Raw genomic sequence first — 23,385 nt, 5'->3', positions numbered from 1 at the left:
ACCCAACGAAAATAAAGTTTTTATAACTCAATTTGCAACTCAGGTTTGTGTCAGTATACTGGACATTTTCTCTTAAAAAGACAAAGTATCAAATTATTAAATTTCATTGAAATTGAGCTTAATTTCTTGAAATTAAAGTGCAAAAGTAATTTACTTTTAAGTTTAATTTAATGTTTGTCAAATTGAAAGATGTATATACATTACTTATTATTAGTAATTGTTTTTTTTCTTTTCAAATAAAAAATAACAACTTTAACCCACTAAATAGTATATGTTTGTTTTATGTTCTATAAATACTAAGCATTACCCACCTTAAATAGATGGGAAGAGAGAAAGGAACCATGGTAAAAATCGCGGTTTTGATTTTGTCTTAATATTGCCGATTAAAAAAACTCACTTTAAATAGACAATTTTTTAGGTTACAAACATTAAATAGAGAGTGGTGTAGAACTATAAACACGAAAATAAATAAGCTAATAAAGTGACTTAATTATGCAAACAATATTATGTTAATTTGGAAATGAAATGTTATGACTGAAATTTTGAATTGTAGTATTTTGAACTCATTTATACCCGTACATTGTAATTAAGGGTGAAAATCTAGTACTTCAGCAATGGGTAAAAATTTGTCATAAAAAATAATATATGATTAATTTTCATAATATCCTCTATTATTAAATATAAATACTATATTTATTAATTTTGATAAATGTAACGCGCGCATAACTTTTCACATGAATATATTCATATAAAAATCTATTATTAAATAAAATTTAATTATAAAAGAATTCACTACTGACAAACAAATAAAATGTGTATAAGTGTGTGTATACAGACATTAAAATTTTATAACTGTTTAAAAAAATTAATTATCAAACATTTAAAATGAAATATTCAAAATAATATATATATATATATATATATATATATATATATATATATATCACGCGCGCACGCATTAGTTAAGAGATGAAGTATGTATTTTAACACAAGAGGGGAGTGCAGTGAAATATTTGCACCTTTAAGGAGGTGGTAGTGTAAAGAATATTTTAATAATGTAGTTTATTTTAATGGAAACAAACAGAATTTTAACGCAAAATTAAAAAGAAATAAAGTGTCATGTATTCAAATTTGTTAGGTAAAGAGAGTAAAATTTTTAATATAAGAGGAGATGATAGTGTGATATTCGTATTTTTTAAAGAGAGGAAAGTGTAATTTATTCTACTAATATTGCTATTAATAAATATTTTAATACTTAATTAATTATGATAACAAAAAAATTAAGAAGACTAAACTGGCTTTTAGTAAAATCTAATGCAATGATAGAACATTAAAATTTTTTGTATGAGTCGTTTTAATAAATTAATTAAATTATATATTAATTCCAACCCTTGCCTTTTAGTACCTTAACTAAATAGGATGATAGAGCGTGAACGAAGTAAAAAAGGATATTTTACTCTAACGTGTTTGCTGTTTTACATTAATTTCTATAAAATTTAGGGTTTTGATGACTTTTTTAATTCTTTTATTGAATAATAAATACATTTATATATATTTTAAAAAATAGGAAGGAAATTCAATATTTTTCATTTGAGTCGTTAATCTAGAAGCATATCAAATCAAATCGTGATCATGCAACCCTCACTAAGGGTTATTACTTATTAGGGCTGGTCCTGGATGCAGTGCACATGCTTGGCTTTTCTTGTATCCGCGTGGTAGTCTTCCTTTGTTTGGTCCTTTTTTTTTGTATGTTTCCCTTCAAATACCAAAAGAAGTTTGAAATTTACCAACGTATGCATTATGCAAGACAACCAGTCAAGACTTGCATTGACTTTATAAATGGTATCATATTCTTCCAGAGGAAATTACACTCTCTTTTCCCTTACAGGTGTTATACTTCATTCTTTCTACTTATATTGTTTAAGTACAGTTGCTTGGAAAATGGTCTAATGGATAATAACGAAACATAATTATACGTGGTGGACTTGCAAGACGTTACATTCATACTGCCCCTTTCATGTTGAAATTAAAAGTGTCACTACACAAGCAAGACTAAGTCGATGATGATGATTCAGGATTTACAAAAATAAATATTTAACAAAATAATGATTTACTCCTCACACACTTTCTATTTTCAAAAGGAACTGTCTTCTTATTTAATATATTTTCTAGAGTAATTAATATATTATGCCACAAAAGTATGATATAGGTTGTAAGACTTGCTAGTCTGTGTCTTTGATTGTTCATCACGCAAGATGATGGATGCAAGTTAGATCAAAGCTTTTACGTAATTTGAATAGATTGGAGGCAGAAATTAATAATACGTGCTTCGAAGGGCATCCTGACGCAATAATTCTCTCATCAAATGCCAACATCATTTTCCCCCGTTCCAAACGCTCAAGGCTAAAACCAAATAATACAGCGTTAGCGTTATAGTAGGGAATAATTTTTTCTGTTTAGAATTCTAGGTTGTGTTTGATACACACCAAAATACACCAAAAGAATAATAATAATATAGAATAAAGACACAAATCACACGATAATTTTTTAATATTATATATCGTTTAATGAATAGTACATAACATAAGTAAAATAATATAAAATTTACTAAAAATACTTAACATTAATTGTCTTAATATAATTTATAAAATTTAATGTACTTATAATGTATTTCCTTTTTAAAATAATTACCTCAGCTAATTACTATTTTTATTATTAAAGAGACAGAAATAAAAATACATGTATTTTTTTAATATTTTAGACTTTGAAAAAAAAAAGTTATCCTATCAATTTATTTCTAGAAGGTAAATAAAATAGTACACTAATTTTGAGACACGCAACAAAACTCAACTGGCAATGCAAAATTCAACGTCAAGACGTCAAGGTTATTGGCTTATTGCTGGAAAATGACAGTGCAGTAGTTGTCATCTTCAGTGATTGGACACAACACACATCAGCAGCAGCCGCACGGTACTTTCAAAGCGTACAATTTGAAGCAAAACGTCAAAAATAGCTAGGGCACAATTTCTATCAAGTGGACCCATGCAGTTGATTTTCAGGTAATATGAAACGAATTGCTATTAATTGGTCTAGTAGTGGTTTGGTGGAGATCCAAAAAAACAAATGATAAGGAATATTGAACAGTTCTTTCTTGACAGAAGAGGTTCGTCATCAGGTGCACCAAACAGTGACCCATGCAGCTAATTTTATGGCTCTCATAATTTAGAAACAATTTTTTTTATCTTTTTATGTTTTAATAAATTTTAATCAATTAAAAAAATATCATCTTTGTATATAAATCAAAATAATTATCTTGCAACAGAGTATTTGTAGGAGTTATTGATCAACTAGATTATATATATATATATATATAAAGAGAGAATGCTTAAGAATTCTTATTAATGTCTTATTTTTTTCAATTTATCATTTTCATCTTTTTCAAACTTAAATTTTTAATATTTTTAAAATATTAATGGTTAAAAATAAGGTTGCATTATCATATAAATTATTTATCATAAATTGAAAATATAATTTAAATATTAAAAGTATTTATTTATCAAAAATTTTAATTATAATAAAAATTATCTATTTCAATTTTTATTTATTATAAATTTTAGTATATAAAATAAACATTTATCATGTATATTTGCACAAATTAAAATACTAATTAGGTAATGGGTTGCTAGCATTCCTCTATTTATCAAACTTTCTATCCTAAAAGAAAATCGAAGGTGATATATGAGTAAAGCTAAGAATTAAAAATTAAGGAATATTTAAAAAAAAAGTTAAAAAATTTCAAAATCATCAATAAAAAAATGAGAAAAAGATGTTATGTAATAATAGTCTAAGATAACTTACACTCTTGTCCAACAACAAATTATTATGTATGTTAAATTTATAATTTTTTTAATAATTACTTTAAAATTATAAAATCATATGAATGATGAGGAAAATAACAATAATGAGGATTGAATTGTGTTTTTATAAATTTAAAACTTTTTTAAAGACTAAAAATATGTTTTATCGTCTGATGAAAATAAACTTAAAATCACTTAAAAAGATTTTTTATTTAGATTTTATCAAAAAATAAGGAAAATAATTTTTTGTGAAAAACAAAAAGAGATATAAGATTTAAAAAATAATTCAAATCCTTTTGTCAATTCAAGCAACAATTACACAAAGAATTTGTGTTGGTTCGTCTCAAACCTAAAACTAGGTCTAATTCTTGGGAACACCAAATTTCCAATAATTTATCAAAGTTAAAAGTATTATTCACTATTGTTTTTTGTTGTTACACTTACAACCTCTATCTCAAACTTGACTTAAATCCAATATTTTTTGTCTTACCAAATCAACACGATTTGTTGGAAGATTGCACATTAACTAAATATATGTTCATCTTATAGACGAATATAACACTCAAAAATTTTTAGACTTTTCTCTCAAGGTATACAAAGTGTTAAAATTTAGTATCTTCACAAGAATTTAAAAAAAAAACTTTATAAAAAAGAATGAAAGAATGATTCACATAGATAATTCGTGTATTTTATTCATCATTTACATAGTAGAATCATCATGTATATTTTGTTTGATCGAATCTTCATTGATTATGTGAGAAGATTAATTCTAAAATAAAATAAAAATTCTCAACCTCTTGGTAGCTAGGGACCAATAACAATTTACATGGGCTCTATAGTAACTCTCCTCCCCTTATCAAAAGAGCAACTCTTAATTACACTCAACTACAAAAGAAACAACTAAGCTCATCTAAAACACATAATTAAACTTATTATATTTTTAAAACTCAATGATTTATAGCATAAATTAAATTAAATTTCTTATATATTCTAATTAAAACAGTAGTTAAAAAAATACAGTGTTACAGAAATGGTTATGAGGAAGTTTGAAATTTACCCATGCATTATTACACTATGGAAATTTCTGCTTGCTAACAGTAACAGTGTGTTGTGAAGTAAACGCGTGCAAGATACCAAGCTAGACTTATATTGACCCCACTGATCGGCTGTCTTGTTTGATATTTTCTTTCTCACTTTAATTACTTCCTTATTATGAATTTATCGCTTCTCTTCAGTCTTCATCCTAATTAGTTTTTAATATTATAACATTTAAATGATTTAATATAATTAAAATGTATAAGGGACTGCAACAAATTAACATTTTTTCTTCTAAATTATACATTTAATAATACATAACTTTATTACAACAATTTTTTATAAAACTTATATATATTTTTAGCAGCAATTTTTTAATACTTATATAATATATAAAGCTTATTATTAAGATCCCATAATCACAATACCAGAAAATAATAATTATATTTAATTTTAAGTTCTATTAGGTTGCCCTAAAAAAGGTTCTATTATGTTCATTAGAAATAAAAATTAGTTATAAATATTTTATTTAAAGTTTCTCAAGGATAATTTGACATTAAATTATTTTAAATCAGAAAAAACCATTTGGAATGTAAATATTATTGATTAATGTTTCCTAAGATTTATTTCCTAAATTAATTGACAAAAATTAAAAGATAATAATTTTAAAGTAAATTTTAATTTTGATTTTGTGAAGTACGATAATCATATAAGATGATTTTTAAAAAGAATATCATATCTTATTTGACAATTGAAATCAAATTGTAACTAATCTGAAATATAAATAGATAATATAAAAAAGTAACTGAAAAAATGTTTCACTTACGAATAAGTTATTGATTTAAGTGGTATTAAATTATTCTTTTTATTGTCTTAAATAATGTCTCACATTTGAGTCTTATGGATACAAAATATAATTAGGACAACAAACACCACAAAAAATAACCAACCAAAATAATTCTCAACGAAGATAAAGAAGAAAAAAAAAGTTTTTTAAAAAGTTGGATTCTTATCTAAGTTTTAGTTTGGGATTTTGTATTTAAAAGATTTCATTTTAATTAGTTTGTTACATATATCTGTTTAGACCAAATTTGTTCTTTTGTTAGTTTTTGACACTAATAATATCAATTTTAACCGGTATGATATTTTTTATAATTTGTCACATGTTATCAAATTGTTTAACCTAAAAATTCTAATGGTCTAAACTACTCTAAAGTGAAAATTTTTAAATTTAATGAACTAATTAAATTAAAACCTAAAATGTTGATAAAGGATAAAAAGTCGAATTTATTCTTACAATTTGGATATAAGTCTAACTTAATCATATAATATTTTGATAATATTTTTAGTTGACGTGAGATCTTCAACTTTTAGTAAAAAAAATTAATCATAATGATTTAATGTGTGAAATACCAAAAATGATCAATTAACGTGAATTGTTTCAGCTAAAGTAGTGATATAAAATTTGAGTTTTGATTATACAATTATCTTAATTAAATACTTAAAGAGTTAATTTATCATTTATAATTATCGTACCTGACTTGAACAAGACAACCTCCTTTAAAAAATATCTATGGTTTAGACAATTTTTCTTATACCAAAAAACACGTGCTTCTTTTTAACTTAAAATAAATAAGTTTGTTAGTAAAAATTATAATTATATTGAATTATGTTTTAAAAAAACATCAAAGCTTATAGTAAAAAGGGTAACTACGAAAGCACAATTGAGAATATAGGTGTAAAACTTTTCTACTTTAAACATTTTCAACCCCGCTGTAACATATCTGTATATACAATACAATATCTCTTGACTTCTTCAACGAAAGAAAAAGTACAATATTTCTTGACTTTGGTTATTGTTTCACTGATGGTTTGCATATAAGTATGCATATCCCATGAATTGCTTGCAAGTACTTCTCCTGCATTTGATTGTATCAGACAAACTGTGATTGAATCTTTCCTCAAAATTTCCTCATGGTGTTCACATTTCCAACTCTTCTGTCCATGAAGCTCCAACCACTTTCGCTGCTTCTTGTGATGTACTTCTGTGCATTTGCTACTTCTTCTGAGATTGCTTCAGAAGCAAATGCTTTGTTGAAATGGAAAGCCAGCCTTGACAACCACAGTCAAGCTTCTCTCTCTTCATGGATTGGCAATAATCCTTGCAATTGGCTTGGAATTGCATGCGATGTGTCCAGTTCTGTTTCCAACATAAATCTCACACGTGTTGGATTAAGAGGTACGCTTCAAAGTCTTAACTTCTCATTACTTCCAAACATCCTCATTCTGAATATGAGTTACAACTCCCTGTCTGGAAATATTCCTCCTCAAATTGATGCCTTGTCCAATCTCAACACTCTCGATTTGTCCACTAATAAACTCTTTGGTAGCATTCCCAATACCATTGGTAATTTGTCCAAACTACAATATCTTAATCTTAGTGCCAATGGTCTCTCTGGTCCTATTCCTAATGAAGTGGGAAATCTCAAGTCTCTTCTCACATTCGATATATTTACCAACAACCTCTCTGGACCAATTCCACCTTCCTTGGGTAACTTACCTCATTTGCAATCCATTCACATTTTTGAAAATCAACTCTCTGGATCCATTCCTTCCACTCTAGGAAATTTGTCCAAGCTCACTATGTTATCTTTATCATCAAATAAACTCACCGGGACCATTCCTCCCTCTATTGGGAATTTAACAAATGCCAAAGTGATATGTTTTATTGGAAATGATCTTAGTGGTGAGATTCCAATAGAATTGGAGAAGCTTACTGGCTTGGAATGTTTGCAGCTAGCTGATAACAATTTTATAGGCCAAATACCTCAGAATGTTTGTCTTGGTGGAAACTTGAAATTCTTCACTGCTGGTAATAACAATTTCACTGGCCAAATTCCAGAGAGTTTGAGGAAGTGCTACAGCCTTAAAAGACTCAGGCTTCAGCAAAATCTTCTATCTGGGGATATAACAGATTTTTTTGATGTACTTCCAAACTTGAACTACATCGATTTGAGTGATAATAGTTTTCATGGTCAAGTTTCACCTAAGTGGGGAAAGTTCCATAGCCTCACAAGCCTCATGATCTCCAACAATAATTTGTCAGGTGTTATCCCACCAGAACTAGGTGGAGCGTTCAACTTACGCGTACTTCACCTATCCTCAAACCATCTTACAGGAACCATTCCTCTCGAATTATGTAACTTGACCTACTTGTTTGATCTCTTAATCAGCAACAACAGTCTTTCAGGAAATATTCCCATCAAAATATCTTCCCTGCAGGAACTTAAATACTTGGAGCTTGGGTCGAATGATTTCACTGGCTTAATCCCAGGACAACTTGGAGATTTGCTCAATTTATTGTCCATGGATCTGAGCCAGAATAGATTAGAGGGAAATATTCCTTTAGAGATTGGCAGTTTGGATTATCTTACAAGTCTTGATCTGAGTGGAAATTTGTTGAGTGGAACAATACCACCAACGCTTGGAGGAATACAACACTTAGAAAGATTGAATCTCTCACACAATAGTCTTTCAGGTGGTCTCTCTAGCTTGGAAGGTATGATAAGTTTGACATCTTTTGATGTATCATACAACCAGTTTGAGGGTCCACTTCCTAACATTCTAGCCTTCCAAAATACTACAATTGATACATTGAGAAATAATAAAGGCTTGTGTGGCAATGTCAGTGGCTTGACGCCTTGCACATTATTAAGTGGGAAGAAATCTCACAATCATATGACTAAGAAAGTCTTGATATCAGTTTTACCCCTTAGTTTGGCCATTCTGATGCTTGCATTATTTGTTTTCGGAGTCTGGTATCATTTACGCCAAAATTCAAAGAAAAAACAAGACCAGGCTACAGTTTTACAATCTCCAAGCTTATTACCAATGTGGAATTTTGGTGGCAAAATGATGTTTGAGAATATTATTGAAGCCACAGAATATTTTGACGACAAATATCTCATTGGGGTTGGAGGGCAAGGACGTGTTTACAAAGCCTTATTGCCTACTGGTGAAGTCGTTGCTGTGAAGAAACTCCACTCAGTTCCAAATGGAGAAATGCTCAATCAGAAAGCTTTCACGAGTGAGATCCAAGCTTTGACAGAAATCCGACACCGTAACATTGTAAAGTTACATGGGTTTTGTTCACATTCACAATACTCATTTTTGGTGTGTGAATTCCTGGAGAAGGGCGATGTCAAGAAGATTTTGAAAGATGATGAACAAGCAATTGCGTTTGATTGGAATAAAAGGGTGGATGTTGTTGAAGGTGTAGCAAATGCTTTATGCTATATGCACCATGATTGCTCACCTCCGATCATTCATCGCGATATATCAAGCAAGAATATTCTTTTGGATTCCGATTATGTAGCTCATGTGTCGGACTTTGGAACAGCTAAGTTTCTTAATCCAAATTCATCCAATTGGACCTCATTTGCTGGAACCTTTGGTTACGCTGCACCAGGTAATTAGTTTCCTTTCTTCAATACTAATTATCATAAATTTAAATATATTTAAGATCTTTAATAAATAAACGGTCTAATTTTATTTCAAGTTTTTGATAACTTTTTTTTGTTTTATTTTTTTAATATATTAAAATTTTTGTTATCGAGGGTCTCTTATAAATTAATTTATTTTAATATTATTAACTATTACGATGATATAACATCATCAGCTGACTGACTATGATTATGAAAACTCAAATAAAAATTTTCATATATCAAAGATTTAAAATAATTATTTTGTATTAGATATTTATAATTTAATAGTGAAATTATAATGATGTCCTTTCTTCAATACTATATAATAGCTCTTTTAAAAATTTGTTGTAGAACTTGCATACACAATGGAAGCAAACGAGAAATGTGATGTGTATAGTTTTGGGATCTTGGCACTGGAAATATTGTTTGGAGAGCACCCTGGTGGTGATGTTACATCTTCTTGTGCTGCGACCTCAACACTTGATCATATGGCATTGATGGATAGGTTGGACCAACGTCTTCCTCATCCAACAAGCCCTACTGTTGTTGAGCTGATATCAATTGTGAAGATAGCAGTTTCCTGTTTGACCGAAAGTCCACGATTTCGCCCTACCATGGAGCATGTTGCCAAGGAGCTTGCTATGTCGTCCAGGTTGTCTTCAATGCCCCAAACACACGCACTTATGAAAGACTGAACATACTAAACATGATCCAGTTCTACCTGTTGTTTTTTTTTTTTTTTGGTATTGTATCTTATCACCTTCTTAAATTGTCGCCCTCATTGTATAATAATGTTTTGTAAGTTTCAAAAGATAAAACTTGTAATGGGTGAAGTTAGTAAATGACTTCTACCTATACTATACTAAAAAATAAAATAAAGAGTCTAACTCAATCCATTGAGTAGAATCTATAAATATTGTAAATTTCATAATGTGTTCAATTCCTACACGTCAAAAAAAATAATATAATAGAAAAAGTGAAGTATAAAACTTGTAAGCTTTATTACTTTCTCGTTTGATATATTTTTTTTTCTAAAAAAACAATTTTTTTATTCATAGGCATATGGGTGTCACCTGATAACATAGGAAATTGATCCAATGAATTTAAGTAAGGAAAGTTACGTGACTTAATTTTCCTAATTTTTCTATTAAATTGCTAGTGACTTGTTCAAGGTGTTGTCCACTAATAATAAAAATATGGAAAAGTCACAAAATGACGTTTCTTCTTTAAAGCCATACCTGTTAATATACATTCTGTTAACGGGATTTGATAGCACTTTCCCCTTACAACATGCAGAGATATAATCTGTTCTTGACTTCGGAGTTCAGTTTGAGGATTTGGTGTCTTGTGTATGTAAGCATAAGGGTAACAACGTGGGTCAAAGAGAAGGGAATTGGAAGCGTTTAAGTTATGGGACCTGGGTAAATTAAATGAAAGGTATAGACATAATTATAGGAATGATAGGCTCACTAAAGAGGGGATGGAGGTTGAAGCCTTTGTTTCAAAAGAATATTTCATCTGTTAAGTATTAGTAAAATTAAAAGTATATTAAAGATATATATTATAATTATTATTACTATCCAGGATTGAAGAACTTCAAAAATACGTGTTATACCTACATTTAATCACTGAAAATTTATTTTCATATTTTTAAAAGTAAATATTTAATGTAAGATTATCTATATGACTTGCACCAAAAAACATTATCTAATGTGACTTTACTGGAACAAAATATTGATTTTTAGTCGTTACATGTTTTCCACTTCCGATCCTTAAGAACTAGTTTATATTTTCTAGAGTAATTAAATATCATGTCACAATTCCATCCACGTTGCAAGACTAGCCAGCTAGGCTGAATCATATAATTGGTAATTCAACAAATAATTCTCTCAAATGACAATATTATTGTTTTTTTTTTCTTTCCCAAGCAATCAAAGGAAAAGAAAACAAAAAAAAAAAGACAGCATTATAATAAAAAAAATTCAAAAAAATTAATTGAATTTCTTTTTCTCATAAGGTAAATAAAATACAAAGTTTCTGGACACGCTACAAACCCGCTGGACCCCCTACACATGAAAAGATCAAAGTCATTATAGATGCCTGGGTCATATTGTGATGAAGTAATTAATTTATTATAAGGTTAAAGTTAAATAATTTAGATATTATTTGAGTTTAATTCTTGATAGAAATAATTTTTTATCAAATATCATTTATCTTTCGATCAAAATTCTAATTAATCAGTTTCTTCTAATCAATCGGATTGTTAAGAAGAAAAAAATAATTGGAGTAGTTCCAGGTCTTTCGTGATTATGCTGATACTGGGGGAAGCAGTAGATATAGATGCTGCACCTGACGTTATTATCACTCCGCATATGAGCGGAAAAGGTCAAAAACAGCGGTGGCAAATTGCTCTCGGGTGGGCCATGATCAAAGGACTTGTTTTTCTTTGAAGGTAAATATGAAACGGATTTCTAATTTTCTATCATCAATCGGTTCAGTGGAGGACTGGAGGTAAACAAAGTAATAATAACAAATTGTAGAGGCCATCTTCAAGGAATATTGGTAGTGGAAGACCGGAGATTAAAGAAGAAAAAAATGGTAGAGACTATTAATGCCAAGGAATGCTGGAAGATTCCAAGCAACTTGGCCCTATATTTCAAGCATAAACTCTTAGTTTTATTAAGAGTATTGGCAATAATGTAGCACGCTTTGTATGAGAAGAACTTTTGGTTGAGCCTTGCCCATGAGTTGTGTTGTTGTAAATTTTTGGTTAAAATACACATTTTAATCTTTTATGTTTTTGTTTTTTCTTCGATCTGATCTTTATGTTTTAAAAAAATTATTTTAGTCCCACATGTTTACAAACGGCATCAACTTACCGTCAAAGTCCATAACATGACATAATGGAAAGGTAGGCTGCATGTGACATGCAACAACCATTATGAAGCCTTTACGTGGCAACGTACTCAAAACGTAGGTTATTTTTGTTGTCAGAATAGTCCTTCATGTTTTTTTTTTTAAAAAAAAAAGTTCAATTTGATCATTTTTGTTAATAAAAAGATTTAAAATGATGTTTTAGGTTTTTAAAAAGATTAAATTTAGTCATTTTTATTATTTAAAATATTTATAAGTGGTCCATCATATTTTTTAAAATATTCATTTAGTCCTTCATATATTAGCATTAACCCAATGTCTAATTTGTTATCCATTTTGTACATTCCAATAGATAGGTTCCAAAATCAGATCCCATCTTCACATTGACTAAATTTTCATCCTCATCACCGCCATACTCGTGAAGATGGGATTCCGAGTTGTTTTCTGATTGTGACATAGTGAAAAGGTGAAAGGTAAAAAGGATCAAGGTGTCAAGAAGTGGAGATGCTTTGGGTGCATGACAAACCTATGGATGTTAACTAATTGGATATAAATCATTTGTGTAAGTTAGTTATGTCTTTTTGGACTCATAAGAGCATATGATACATTGGTACTGATTTTCGTAATATCGTTGGATGCTTATTTAATAGGCAGTGCGTTGGTCGCTAAATAAGTTATTAATAAAAATAAGTTCCATTTAGTATTGGACGATAACCACTAAAAGTATAAGGATAGGAAATTTTACCATTTGAGCCGATACCTAATATTCCTTGTTTCACTTCAAATAAATCATTAGTCTATTAATAATGTATATCTTTGTTGTTATCAAAATCATGGGTATCTATGATTGTCTAGATATGTTATATTGGATCGTCTAGACTAACACATGCCTAATGTTTTAATTCATATAGCTTATTATATTTATTATATTATTGTTTTAAGTCATATCAGTCTAAGTTTAGTTCATATAATTTGTTACACCAATTATATTATTGTGTTAAGTTATATTAGTCATTCATATAACTTGTTACACCAACTATATTATTATGTTAAGTCATATTAGATCAGGTATAATTTATATAATTTACTGTATCAAGTGTGACGCATTACATCTCATATGAACCCATGAATTCTTTTATTATGCTCTTAAAATATTTTCTCAAAATGCTTTCTTTTACCTTTTGTAGTAAGTGGGAGATTGTGTTTTGAGTTTTGAAAAGACATTTCAAAAGGTAAAGTTTCACTTTATCTAAAATAGATTTGGCTTAAGAATTTATATATCATCTTGTGATATAAACGTTCAAAGTAACTTGAGCGTGTGAGGCTGATAAACTTGAGTCTTATCATGTCCCCTCTTGTCCTACAAATTCGTGTCTCTCACATCGAGTTTTATCTTTCGCGATCATGCTTGACACACGTTATTATCTATTTGTCTATATTTGAGTTTAAATGGTCAAAAACAGCGGAGGGAATAATTGCACTCAGGTGGACCATCCAGACTTGTGTGTATTTGATCAACCAATCAATTGCTCCAGCTGTGGAAGTAGAAAAAAAGGTAGAGGCTATTTTCAACGAATTGAGATTCCTAATAACTTGTTACGACGAGTGGCACTAAACTATAACATCTTTTTAGCTTCTTTAGCTTTCGATGTTCATATTGTATAGAAGTTTCCCGTCAGGTGAACTAAAAGTGACTAATAAAGCATTTGGTACGTTTTAAGATTGGTATAAATTATACAATTTTCTGTCCTAAAAAAGTAATAATTTTTAGAGGTGATATAAGCAAAAAGATAAGAATTAAAAACTAACCAAGGAGTGTTTTTAATTTTTTTTGGAGGTGTTTAGAAAATTTGATAATCATCAATGAAAAAAATACAAATATCTTCCAGAGGATCTATATATCTTTTAAAATATCTTCATGGGGAGTGATTGTTTTTCAGCGTGTCTTTGTTCAAAGATTTTCGCATATCTTGTGAATGAGCAATGTCGGCAATACTGTTAATACACTATCTCACACGCTCATAATTTGTAATCATATTATTTATTATTGGTTAAAATTTATCAAAAATTATAAAATTATGTGTTTAATTCATTCTTTATTCAATAAATCTCATGATGTGTAATTTTTAATTTTTAAATTTTAATTATACGTGCTTAATTTATATTTTGTGTTTAATTCAAAGATTTACATGATTCTATAATTTTTAATAAATTAAAATAATCATGATGTGTGTTAATAAGTAACACTCTTCTTCCATGTTATTTTTGGATAAAGTAATTGAAACCTTTAGGAAATTTTGAAGTTTTAGAAAATTTAATAGGATCAAATAATTTTTCTTCATTCTTAAACTCTTCATTTTTATAGGGTAACTAAATTTCCTTTATTTTTATTTTTTATAGGATAATTAAATTCATTTTACTTTAATATCTTCTGTTTAGGATAACTTCTAATAAATTCAAATATAACAAACTTCAACTGTATAAGTATAAACAGGAATTTAGACATATAATAAGTATGTGTTCAAAATGATTTTTAAAATAAAATGTAAGAATATAATTAGTGAAGTTACATGGGCATAATTAATAAACAAACCAGAATTGATCAGGAGTTAGTTTCTTATAAGGTGATAGTAAAATTACAGTTTAAATATATCTCCAGTTTCATTATCTCTTATAAATAATAAAAAAAATGTGTGATATTATTTATTTTCGAAAAAGAATGCTGCCTTAAAAGATTTATATTAGATATATTAAAATTATGTAAATCTCATAAATAATTTCGATCTTGTTTCATATTTAAAGAATCTCTGGAATTCCACTCTATAATAAAGAGAGTATTAAAGATATGTACCAGTAATATTGATGGTTTTTATCCTGCAATTATCTTTTTGAATTAAATAGCCTCAACTCATCAACACTGTTTAAATGAGAATTTATGTTGTAAAAGTTTTTTTTTTTTTTTTTGAAGCCGTATCTTGGACGGACAATCAATGACTAATCTTAAGGAAGACAAGATTATTTATTAATCATGATAAATATAAGGGTAACAATTTATTAATTATGACACACATGATACACAGTAAACCAATAAAATTATTAAAAAAAAAAAGCATTGCGACCTTAATAAAAGCTACTAGTCTATAGGAAATCAATCCCGCGCAATATACAACATTAAAACATATTCATATTTCTTTTTATATATAATCAATGGTTAACTAAGTTTTTAATTTTTAAATTTTTATAAATTTTAGCTTTTATTTTCTAAACAAAATTTTGACCGGTTAAAGTCTCTAACATTCATTTTTGTTAATGTTAGGTGTCGTTAAAAGATGAAGATGACGTACGGGATAGCTCATGAGATAGTCAGGTGTTATTTTTATCAATAATTTAATGAAACTCATTTTCAAAAGGTTAAAAACCATAAGAAAATGCTTGGCAAAGATATCCAACAATTTATGGCGGCTAAAACCACGAGAAATTGTCATCCTTTTTTCTAGATTTTCCCTTCCTTCTTCCCTCTTCTTTCGCTTCCCTCTAACAGGAATCATTAAAAAAAATTTAGATTCATGCCCTAATCAAGCTGGACAACAATATACAGTCCAACATTTTAGATCTGTGGTGGGTTTCGTGGAAATCTGAAACGTCACCCTTGTCCAACCTCACACCGAAGTTACTTCTTCTGCCATCTTTGTAGAAAATGCTCTCAAGAGTCTCCATAGAAAATGCTTAATTTTGTGAGGAACTCCAAGTTTTGAAATAATCATTCAATCCCCAACAGCCTTCAAGTAGTCATTGTTCACTATATTTTCCATAATATTATGGTAAGAGCTACGTACCGTGTATTTTCAACTGTGGGAAAATTTTCAGATTAATTTGTCATTGGAGGTTGTGTGCAAGAGTCGAAGAGTCTTGATTCTTTGGGCATCATGCTGATTGAAGTTGGTATCCAAGAGACTATTCTTCCAGGCACACATTTTGTGATCAATGAAGTCAACTACTTTGAGATGAAAGTTGTCATATTAGGGGTTTGTCGAGACATAAGAGCTACCATTTTTGAGCCAAGGTTGAGACCAGGCATAAATTGAGTTACCATTACCTGTCTTCCATCGCAATTAAACCTTCTTTTACAGCTACCCATGAAGTGTGAATACTACCCTATATATCACTTGGACTGTGTCCCAATTGTGCTTCTAAGAAATCCACTGATGAAAAGTATTTGGCTTTGAGAACTTCAAAAATTGTAGTATCTTAGTTGGTTGTCGATCTCCAATAATTTATTTTCCTAACATGATAAGATTAAAAGCATGTAATTGTCTTAAACCTAAATTTAAGCATAACTAAAATACACTATATAGGAGAAGCATGACACGAAAAGATGATAACATTTTTTTTATACCATGTCCACAATGTTGTCTGATAACTTATGTATCATTCCTACAAGTATAACAAATTTTCTAATACCATGTCCGCAACACTCCATTTAGTAATTTTTCTTATCATTGTTGGATGCACTAAAAAGCGATGTCCAATACACGTAATGGTAATAGCTCCTTGTAAATGCAAATATATATATATATATATATATAAACACATTAATATGTTATTGTCCAAAATTGTTTGGAAAAACATGTGATGGATCAACACATCAATATCTGAAAACTAGAAATTGTCCTACTTAAATTAATTTATTATCAACAATAATTGGACATTAGGTAAGATGAACAGATAAATATTTAAAAATAGGAAGTTTTCCTATTAAAAACAGCTAATATGTAAAAGATAATATAAAAAAAATTAGCCAATTAAATCCTATGGTTTAAAATCTTTTATATTAATTTTAAATTAAATGTGTACATTATATTTAAAACATAGGCTGTGTTTCAGGTAATTTTCAGTTTTGAGTTTTGAAAATTTAAAAACAACAATGAATTTTTATTTTTTATTTTTTAAAATTTAGTTATAGTTTTATTCCAATATTTAGTTTCAAAATAAATTCATTTTAAAAGTTTCTTATCCTATCAAGTTAACTTAAAAATATTTTTGTGTGGTGATAACGATGATAATGACATTAACCACAATGGTGGTGGTGGTGGTAGTGGTACTGGCAGTGATGGATTCAAGATCCTAAGTCAGTGAGGACAAATTATAAAAAATAAAATCAGTAGGTTCAATTATATAAATATAGATAAAATAAAATATAAAAATATAAAATTTTATTTACAAATTTAGTGAATTTTAAAAAATGAGGGGGTGCAAGTGCACCCCCGAAGCCAACGTAGGTCCACCACTGGGTACTGAAGTTAGCAACAACAATAACAATATTGATGATGGAGGTGATGATGATAATGATTGCAATGATAATTGTAATAGTGTCGACGATGATAATAATGGTAGTGGATGCAATGATAGTAGATGTGTTGGTGACAAAAAGAATCATTGTCACTTCACAAACTTTTTTTATTTTAAAAATAAATATAAAATTGTTTTAAAAATGAGTTAAAAACCATTTGAGCTATATTTTTGTTAAATATGTTTTTTTTAATATTGTATCTCAAAATCAAAAATCAAAACTCACCACCTTCCCTAATCCCTAAACAGGAAGAATGTTTGGGAAGAATTTTTTCCCAATATTTCAGCTGTTTTTATTGTAAAAAAGCTGTAAGTTTGGAACAATAATTTAATTTGTAAAATATTTTTTTTCTGAAAAAAGAAGTTGTATGATTGTGTGTAGGGTGCTCATGATTTGATTATTTAAATAACGTTAACCATAATTAATAAATTACTAGATTATAAGTGATTATAATAACTATAACTAATTTTGTATAACTAGTTATAATTTGGTATAACTAGTTATTATTTTTAAAAACGGTTATATAATCATTTATGAATATAACTAGTTATATAATTTTTTATTATAAATAACTGGTTATATAATATTATGGAAAAAATAAAAATAATTTATTTAAAAAAATTATTTCTATAAAATTAGTTATAGTTTTATATCTATAACTATTTTATAAACAAGAATAAGTTATTTGAAATAATTATTTTATTAAATTGATTATAGTTTTATAATTATTTTTATATTACTGATTATTATATAACTAGTTATTATTATTATTATTATTATTATTATTATTATTATTTAAAAAAAAAATTATTGAGCAGCCCTAACTGTGTGTATGTGTGAAAAAGCTAATAGTTCAAAAAATTATTTGTCGTCTATCAAAAGTCCAAAGTCAAATGACAGTGACATGAGTGGCCTAAATTATTTTTGAAACACTTCGTCCCATAACAGTAGATACAATATAATATAGTTTTCTTGACTTGTTCAACAAAAGAAAATCCCAATATTTCTTGACTGGTGTTTTTTATTTGTTACTATAACTTTGGTGGTTGTATTACTGACGTTTTGCATATAAGTATTTGCAACAACCCATTTAATTGCATGCAAGTACTTCTCCTATTCATTTGATTGTATCAGACAATCGGTGATCCAAACTTTCCTAAAAAATTCCTCATGGTGTTCACATTTCCAACTCCTCTGTCCATGAAGCTCCAACCACTTTTGCTGCTTCTTGTTATGTACTTTTATTCATTTGCAATGGCTACTTCTCCTTCTTCTGAGATCGCTTTAGAAGCAAATGCTTTGTTGAAGTGGAGAGCCAGCCTTGACAACCACAGTCAAGCTTCTCTCTCTTCATGGATTGGCAATAATCCTTGCAATTGGCTTGGAATTGCATGCGATGTGTCCAGTTCTGTTTCCAACATAAATCTCACACGTGTTGGATTAAGAGGTACGCTTCAAAGTCTTAACTTCTCATTACTTCCAAACATCCTCATTCTGAATATGAGTTACAACTCCCTGTCTGGAAGTATTCCTCCTCAAATTGATGCCTTGTCCAATCTCAACACTCTTGATTTGTCCACTAATAAACTCTTTGGTAGCATTCCCAATACCATTGGTAATTTGTCCAAACTACAATATCTTAATCTTAGTGCCAATGGTCTCTCTGGTCCTATTCCTAATGAAGTGGGAAATCTCAAGTCTCTTCTCACATTCGATATATTTACCAACAACCTATCTGGACCAATTCCACCTTCCTTGGGTAACTTACCCCATTTGCAATCCATTCACATTTTTGAAAATCAACTCTCTGGATCCATTCCTTCCACTCTAGGAAATTTGTCCAAGCTCACTATGTTATCATTATCATCAAATAAACTCACCGGGACCATTCCTCCCTCTATTGGGAATTTAACAAATGCCAAAGTGATATGTTTTATTGGAAATGATCTTAGTGGTGAGATTCCAATAGAATTGGAGAAGCTTACTGGCTTGGAATGTTTGCAGCTAGCTGATAACAATTTTATAGGCCAAATACCTCAGAATGTTTGTCTTGGTGGAAACTTGAAATTCTTCACTGCTGGTAATAACAATTTCACTGGCCAAATTCCAGAGAGTTTGAGGAAGTGCTACAGCCTTAAAAGACTCAGGCTTCAGCAAAATCTTCTATCTGGGGATATAACAGATTTTTTTGATGTACTTCCAAACTTGAACTACATCGATTTGAGTGATAATAGTTTTCATGGTCAAGTTTCACCTAAGTGGGGAAAGTTCCATAGCCTCACAAGCCTCATGATCTCCAACAATAATTTGTCAGGTGTTATCCCACCAGAACTAGGTGGAGCGTTCAACTTACGCGTACTTCACCTATCCTCAAACCATCTTACAGGAACCATTCCTCTCGAATTATGTAACTTGACCTACTTGTTTGATCTCTTAATCAGCAACAACAGTCTTTCAGGAAATATTCCCATCAAAATATCTTCCCTGCAGGAACTTAAATACTTGGAGCTTGGGTCGAATGATTTCACTGGCTTAATCCCAGGACAACTTGGAGATTTGCTCAATTTATTGTCCATGGATCTGAGCCAGAATAGATTAGAGGGAAATATTCCTTTAGAGATTGGCAGTTTGGATTATCTTACAAGTCTTGATCTGAGTGGAAATTTGTTGAGTGGAACAATACCACCAACGCTTGGAGGAATACAACACTTAGAAAGATTGAATCTCTCACACAATAGTCTTTCAGGTGGTCTCTCTAGCTTGGAAGGTATGATAAGTTTGACATCTTTTGATGTATCATACAACCAGTTTGAGGGTCCACTTCCTAACATTCTAGCCTTCCAAAATACTACAATTGATACATTGAGAAATAATAAAGGCTTGTGTGGCAATGTCAGTGGCTTGACGCCTTGCACATTATTAAGTGGGAAGAAATCTCACAATCATATGACTAAGAAAGTCTTGATATCAGTTTTACCCCTTAGTTTGGCCATTCTGATGCTTGCATTATTTGTTTTCGGAGTCTGGTATCATTTACGCCAAAATTCAAAGAAAAAACAAGACCAGGCTACAGATTTACTATCTCCCAGGAGTCCAAGCTTATTGTTGCCAATGTGGAGTTTTGGTGGTAAAATGATGTTTGAGAATATTATTGAAGCCACAGAATATTTTGACGACAAATATCTCATTGGGGTTGGAGGGCAAGGACGTGTTTACAAAGCCTTGTTGCCTACTGGTGAACTCGTTGCTGTGAAGAAACTCCACTCAGTTCCAGATGGAGAAATGCTCAATCAGAAAGCTTTCACAAGTGAGATCCAAGCTTTGACAGAAATCCGACATCGTAACATTGTAAAGTTACATGGGTTTTGTTCACATTCACAATACTCATTTTTGGTGTGTGAATTCCTGGAGAAGGGCGATGTCAAGAAGATTTTAAAGGATGATGAACAAGCAATTGCATTAGATTGGAATAAAAGGGTGGATATTGTTAAAGGTGTAGCAAATGCTTTATGCTATATGCACCATGATTGCTCACCTCCAATCGTTCATCGTGATATTTCAAGCAAGAACGTTCTTTTGGATTCCGATGATGTAGCTCATGTCGCAGACTTCGGAACAGCTAAGTTTCTTAATCCAGATTCATCCAATTGGACCTCATTTGCAGGAACCTATGGATACGCTGCTCCTGGTAATTAATTTCCTTTCTCTATACTGATTGTGTATATCATGATATTTTAGTTTGTCTTTGTTAACCGTTTACAATACATATGTATATATATAGATAGATACTTCATTTTGTCCTTGTCACTAGTCATATTTTTGCTTAAAATAGCTCTTTCAAAAATTTGTTGCAGAACTTGCATACACAATGGAAGCAAATGAGAAATGTGATGTGTATAGTTTTGGGGTCTTTGCGTTGGAAATATTGTTTGGAGAGCACCCTGGTGATGTTACCTCTTCTCTATTGCTATCATCTTCGTCCACAATGACCTCAACACTTGATCATATGTCATTGATGGTTAAATTGGACGAACGTCTTCCACATCCAACAAGCCCTATTGATAAGGAGGTGATATCAATTGTGAAGATAGCAATTGCTTGCTTGACTGAAAGCCCACGATCTCGCCCTACCATGGAACAGGTTGCCAAGGAGCTTGCAATGTCATCGAGGTCATCTTCAATGTCACCACAGACACACACAGAGATGAAAGACTGAACATACTAAACCATAAACATGCTCCAGTTCTACTTAGTTCTTTTTTATGTTTTCTTGTATTGTCACACACTTTTCTTATACTAATGTTTTTCATGTATTTCAAAAATAAAAACCTGTAAGCTTTACTTTCTATCCTCTGCTATTAAAAGGAAGGAAACAGGGTTAGCGTTTGCAAAGTCTTGTTTTTGCTCTAGAAAATATAGCTTAGATTTCTCATATCCCCTCTCGAAAAAAGAATACTATTAACAATAATTTATTAACATCGTACTTTTAGAGAAATTTCTTAATATTTGTTTCGGTATAATCTTAATTATAATTTTGATAAAACAATATACTTTCAAATAAAAAAGTACTTATTGGAGAAGTTTTATTTAATGAATGATAAGGACGAAACAATGGAGATGGGTTCATTGACGAGGATAAGAATCCTCTTGAGAGTATCACAAAGCCACGAAGTAGAGGCATGTGAGTTCAGACCAATGTCGTGGACCACTATGCAATTATGGTCTCTAACCGATATTTATGTGACATATTTAAGTGGTTTAATTTACGAAAAAAAATTAATAATATTTGATTTCATACTGTGTAAAGATTAATCCGATCCATAAACCTGATTCATATGAATACTTAATAATTTCTCGTGACAAGAAAACAATAGAAGTCTTAAAAAAATATGGAAGACTATCTCTTAACTTGTGATTCTTGGGATGAGACTATCTCTTAGTTTCTGAAAATATATTGTGGAATTTGTGGTATCGTCCGATCTGAAAAAAAGAAGTCTCCTTTGGCAGTATAAGGTTGACTACACATATAACCAGCCAACAACTGCAGAACAATTAACTAATAATTTAAGTTATTCAAGCATATGGCAGAAATTTAAATCTTTGTTATGCGATTAAAGTAATATGGCAGAAATAGTTTTTATAACAGGGGAAGTAATCCTCCTTCTTTTACCGGGTCGATTTATTTTTTTAGATAAAATGGCATTTTCCATTGTCACTTCATGTTACTCAAATTGAAGATCGACTCTCAAACTTAAATTAAAAAATTTAAGTGTTGATAATAACTCTTTGGTTGACAGAAATTTAATTCGTAGTTATGCGATTAAAGTAATACTTATAAGCACACAAGTTATCCATTAATTAATATTTTATTTCTTGAGAAGATTGGTTCCACTTCCATCGCTTTCGCATATATTAGAAAACCCTACCTATGGAAGATGTGTCAACGCCCCTCATCAATTGGCAGCTGTAAAATTAGGCTACCTTCCTAGAAAGATCCATATCGTAGAGAATGGTTTGCATCAAAGAAATTGAAGAGTGTCGGTAGTTAGCGTACGGGGACACGAGAAGCTTAGTGTATCCTATTTACTGCTGAATGCTTTTAGTAAGAAAGAGATCTACTGAAGAGTGAAATGTGTTAAATTTTTATTTAATTATTCATTTAATTTTTATTCTTCTAAAAACTTTTTTTCTATAATTGAAAATAATATATTTTTGTCTCCATACATACTTTTTATGATAGTTGTAAAAAAAATCTATACTTAAAATAATATATTTTTGTCTCCGT

The 23,385-nt window shown here is 29.8% G+C and overlaps 1 protein-coding gene across 3 annotated transcripts; it reads left to right on the top strand.

Moving 5' to 3' along the window:
* The first annotated feature begins 6,805 nt into the window (after positions 1-6,805).
* LOC114391015 (MDIS1-interacting receptor like kinase 2-like) lies at positions 6,806-21,992 on the top strand. Of its 3 annotated transcripts, XM_028352003.1 has the most exons (3): positions 6,809-8,750; positions 20,667-21,288; positions 21,455-21,992. In XM_028352003.1, exons 1-3 carry the CDS (start codon positions 6,867-6,869, stop codon positions 21,814-21,816), a joined length of 2,868 nt encoding a protein of 955 aa, XP_028207804.1. In that variant the 5' UTR covers positions 6,809-6,866; the 3' UTR covers positions 21,817-21,992. The 3 variants fall into 3 exon arrangements, with proteins under 3 accessions (XP_028207805.1, XP_028207804.1, XP_028207803.1); XM_028352004.1 differs by lacking the exons at positions 20,667-21,288; positions 21,455-21,992 and adding an exon at positions 9,728-10,304 and having other exon boundaries at positions 6,806-9,360; XM_028352002.1 differs by lacking the exon at positions 6,809-8,750 and having other exon boundaries at positions 18,681-21,288.
* Positions 21,993-23,385: the final 1,393 nt, after the last annotated feature.

Source organism: Glycine soja, chromosome 16, assembly GCF_004193775.1.
Source record: "Glycine soja cultivar W05 chromosome 16, ASM419377v2, whole genome shotgun sequence".
NCBI classification, from domain to species: Eukaryota; Viridiplantae; Streptophyta; class Magnoliopsida; order Fabales; family Fabaceae; genus Glycine; species Glycine soja.
This window is presented reverse-complemented; position numbering and strand designations above follow the sequence as displayed.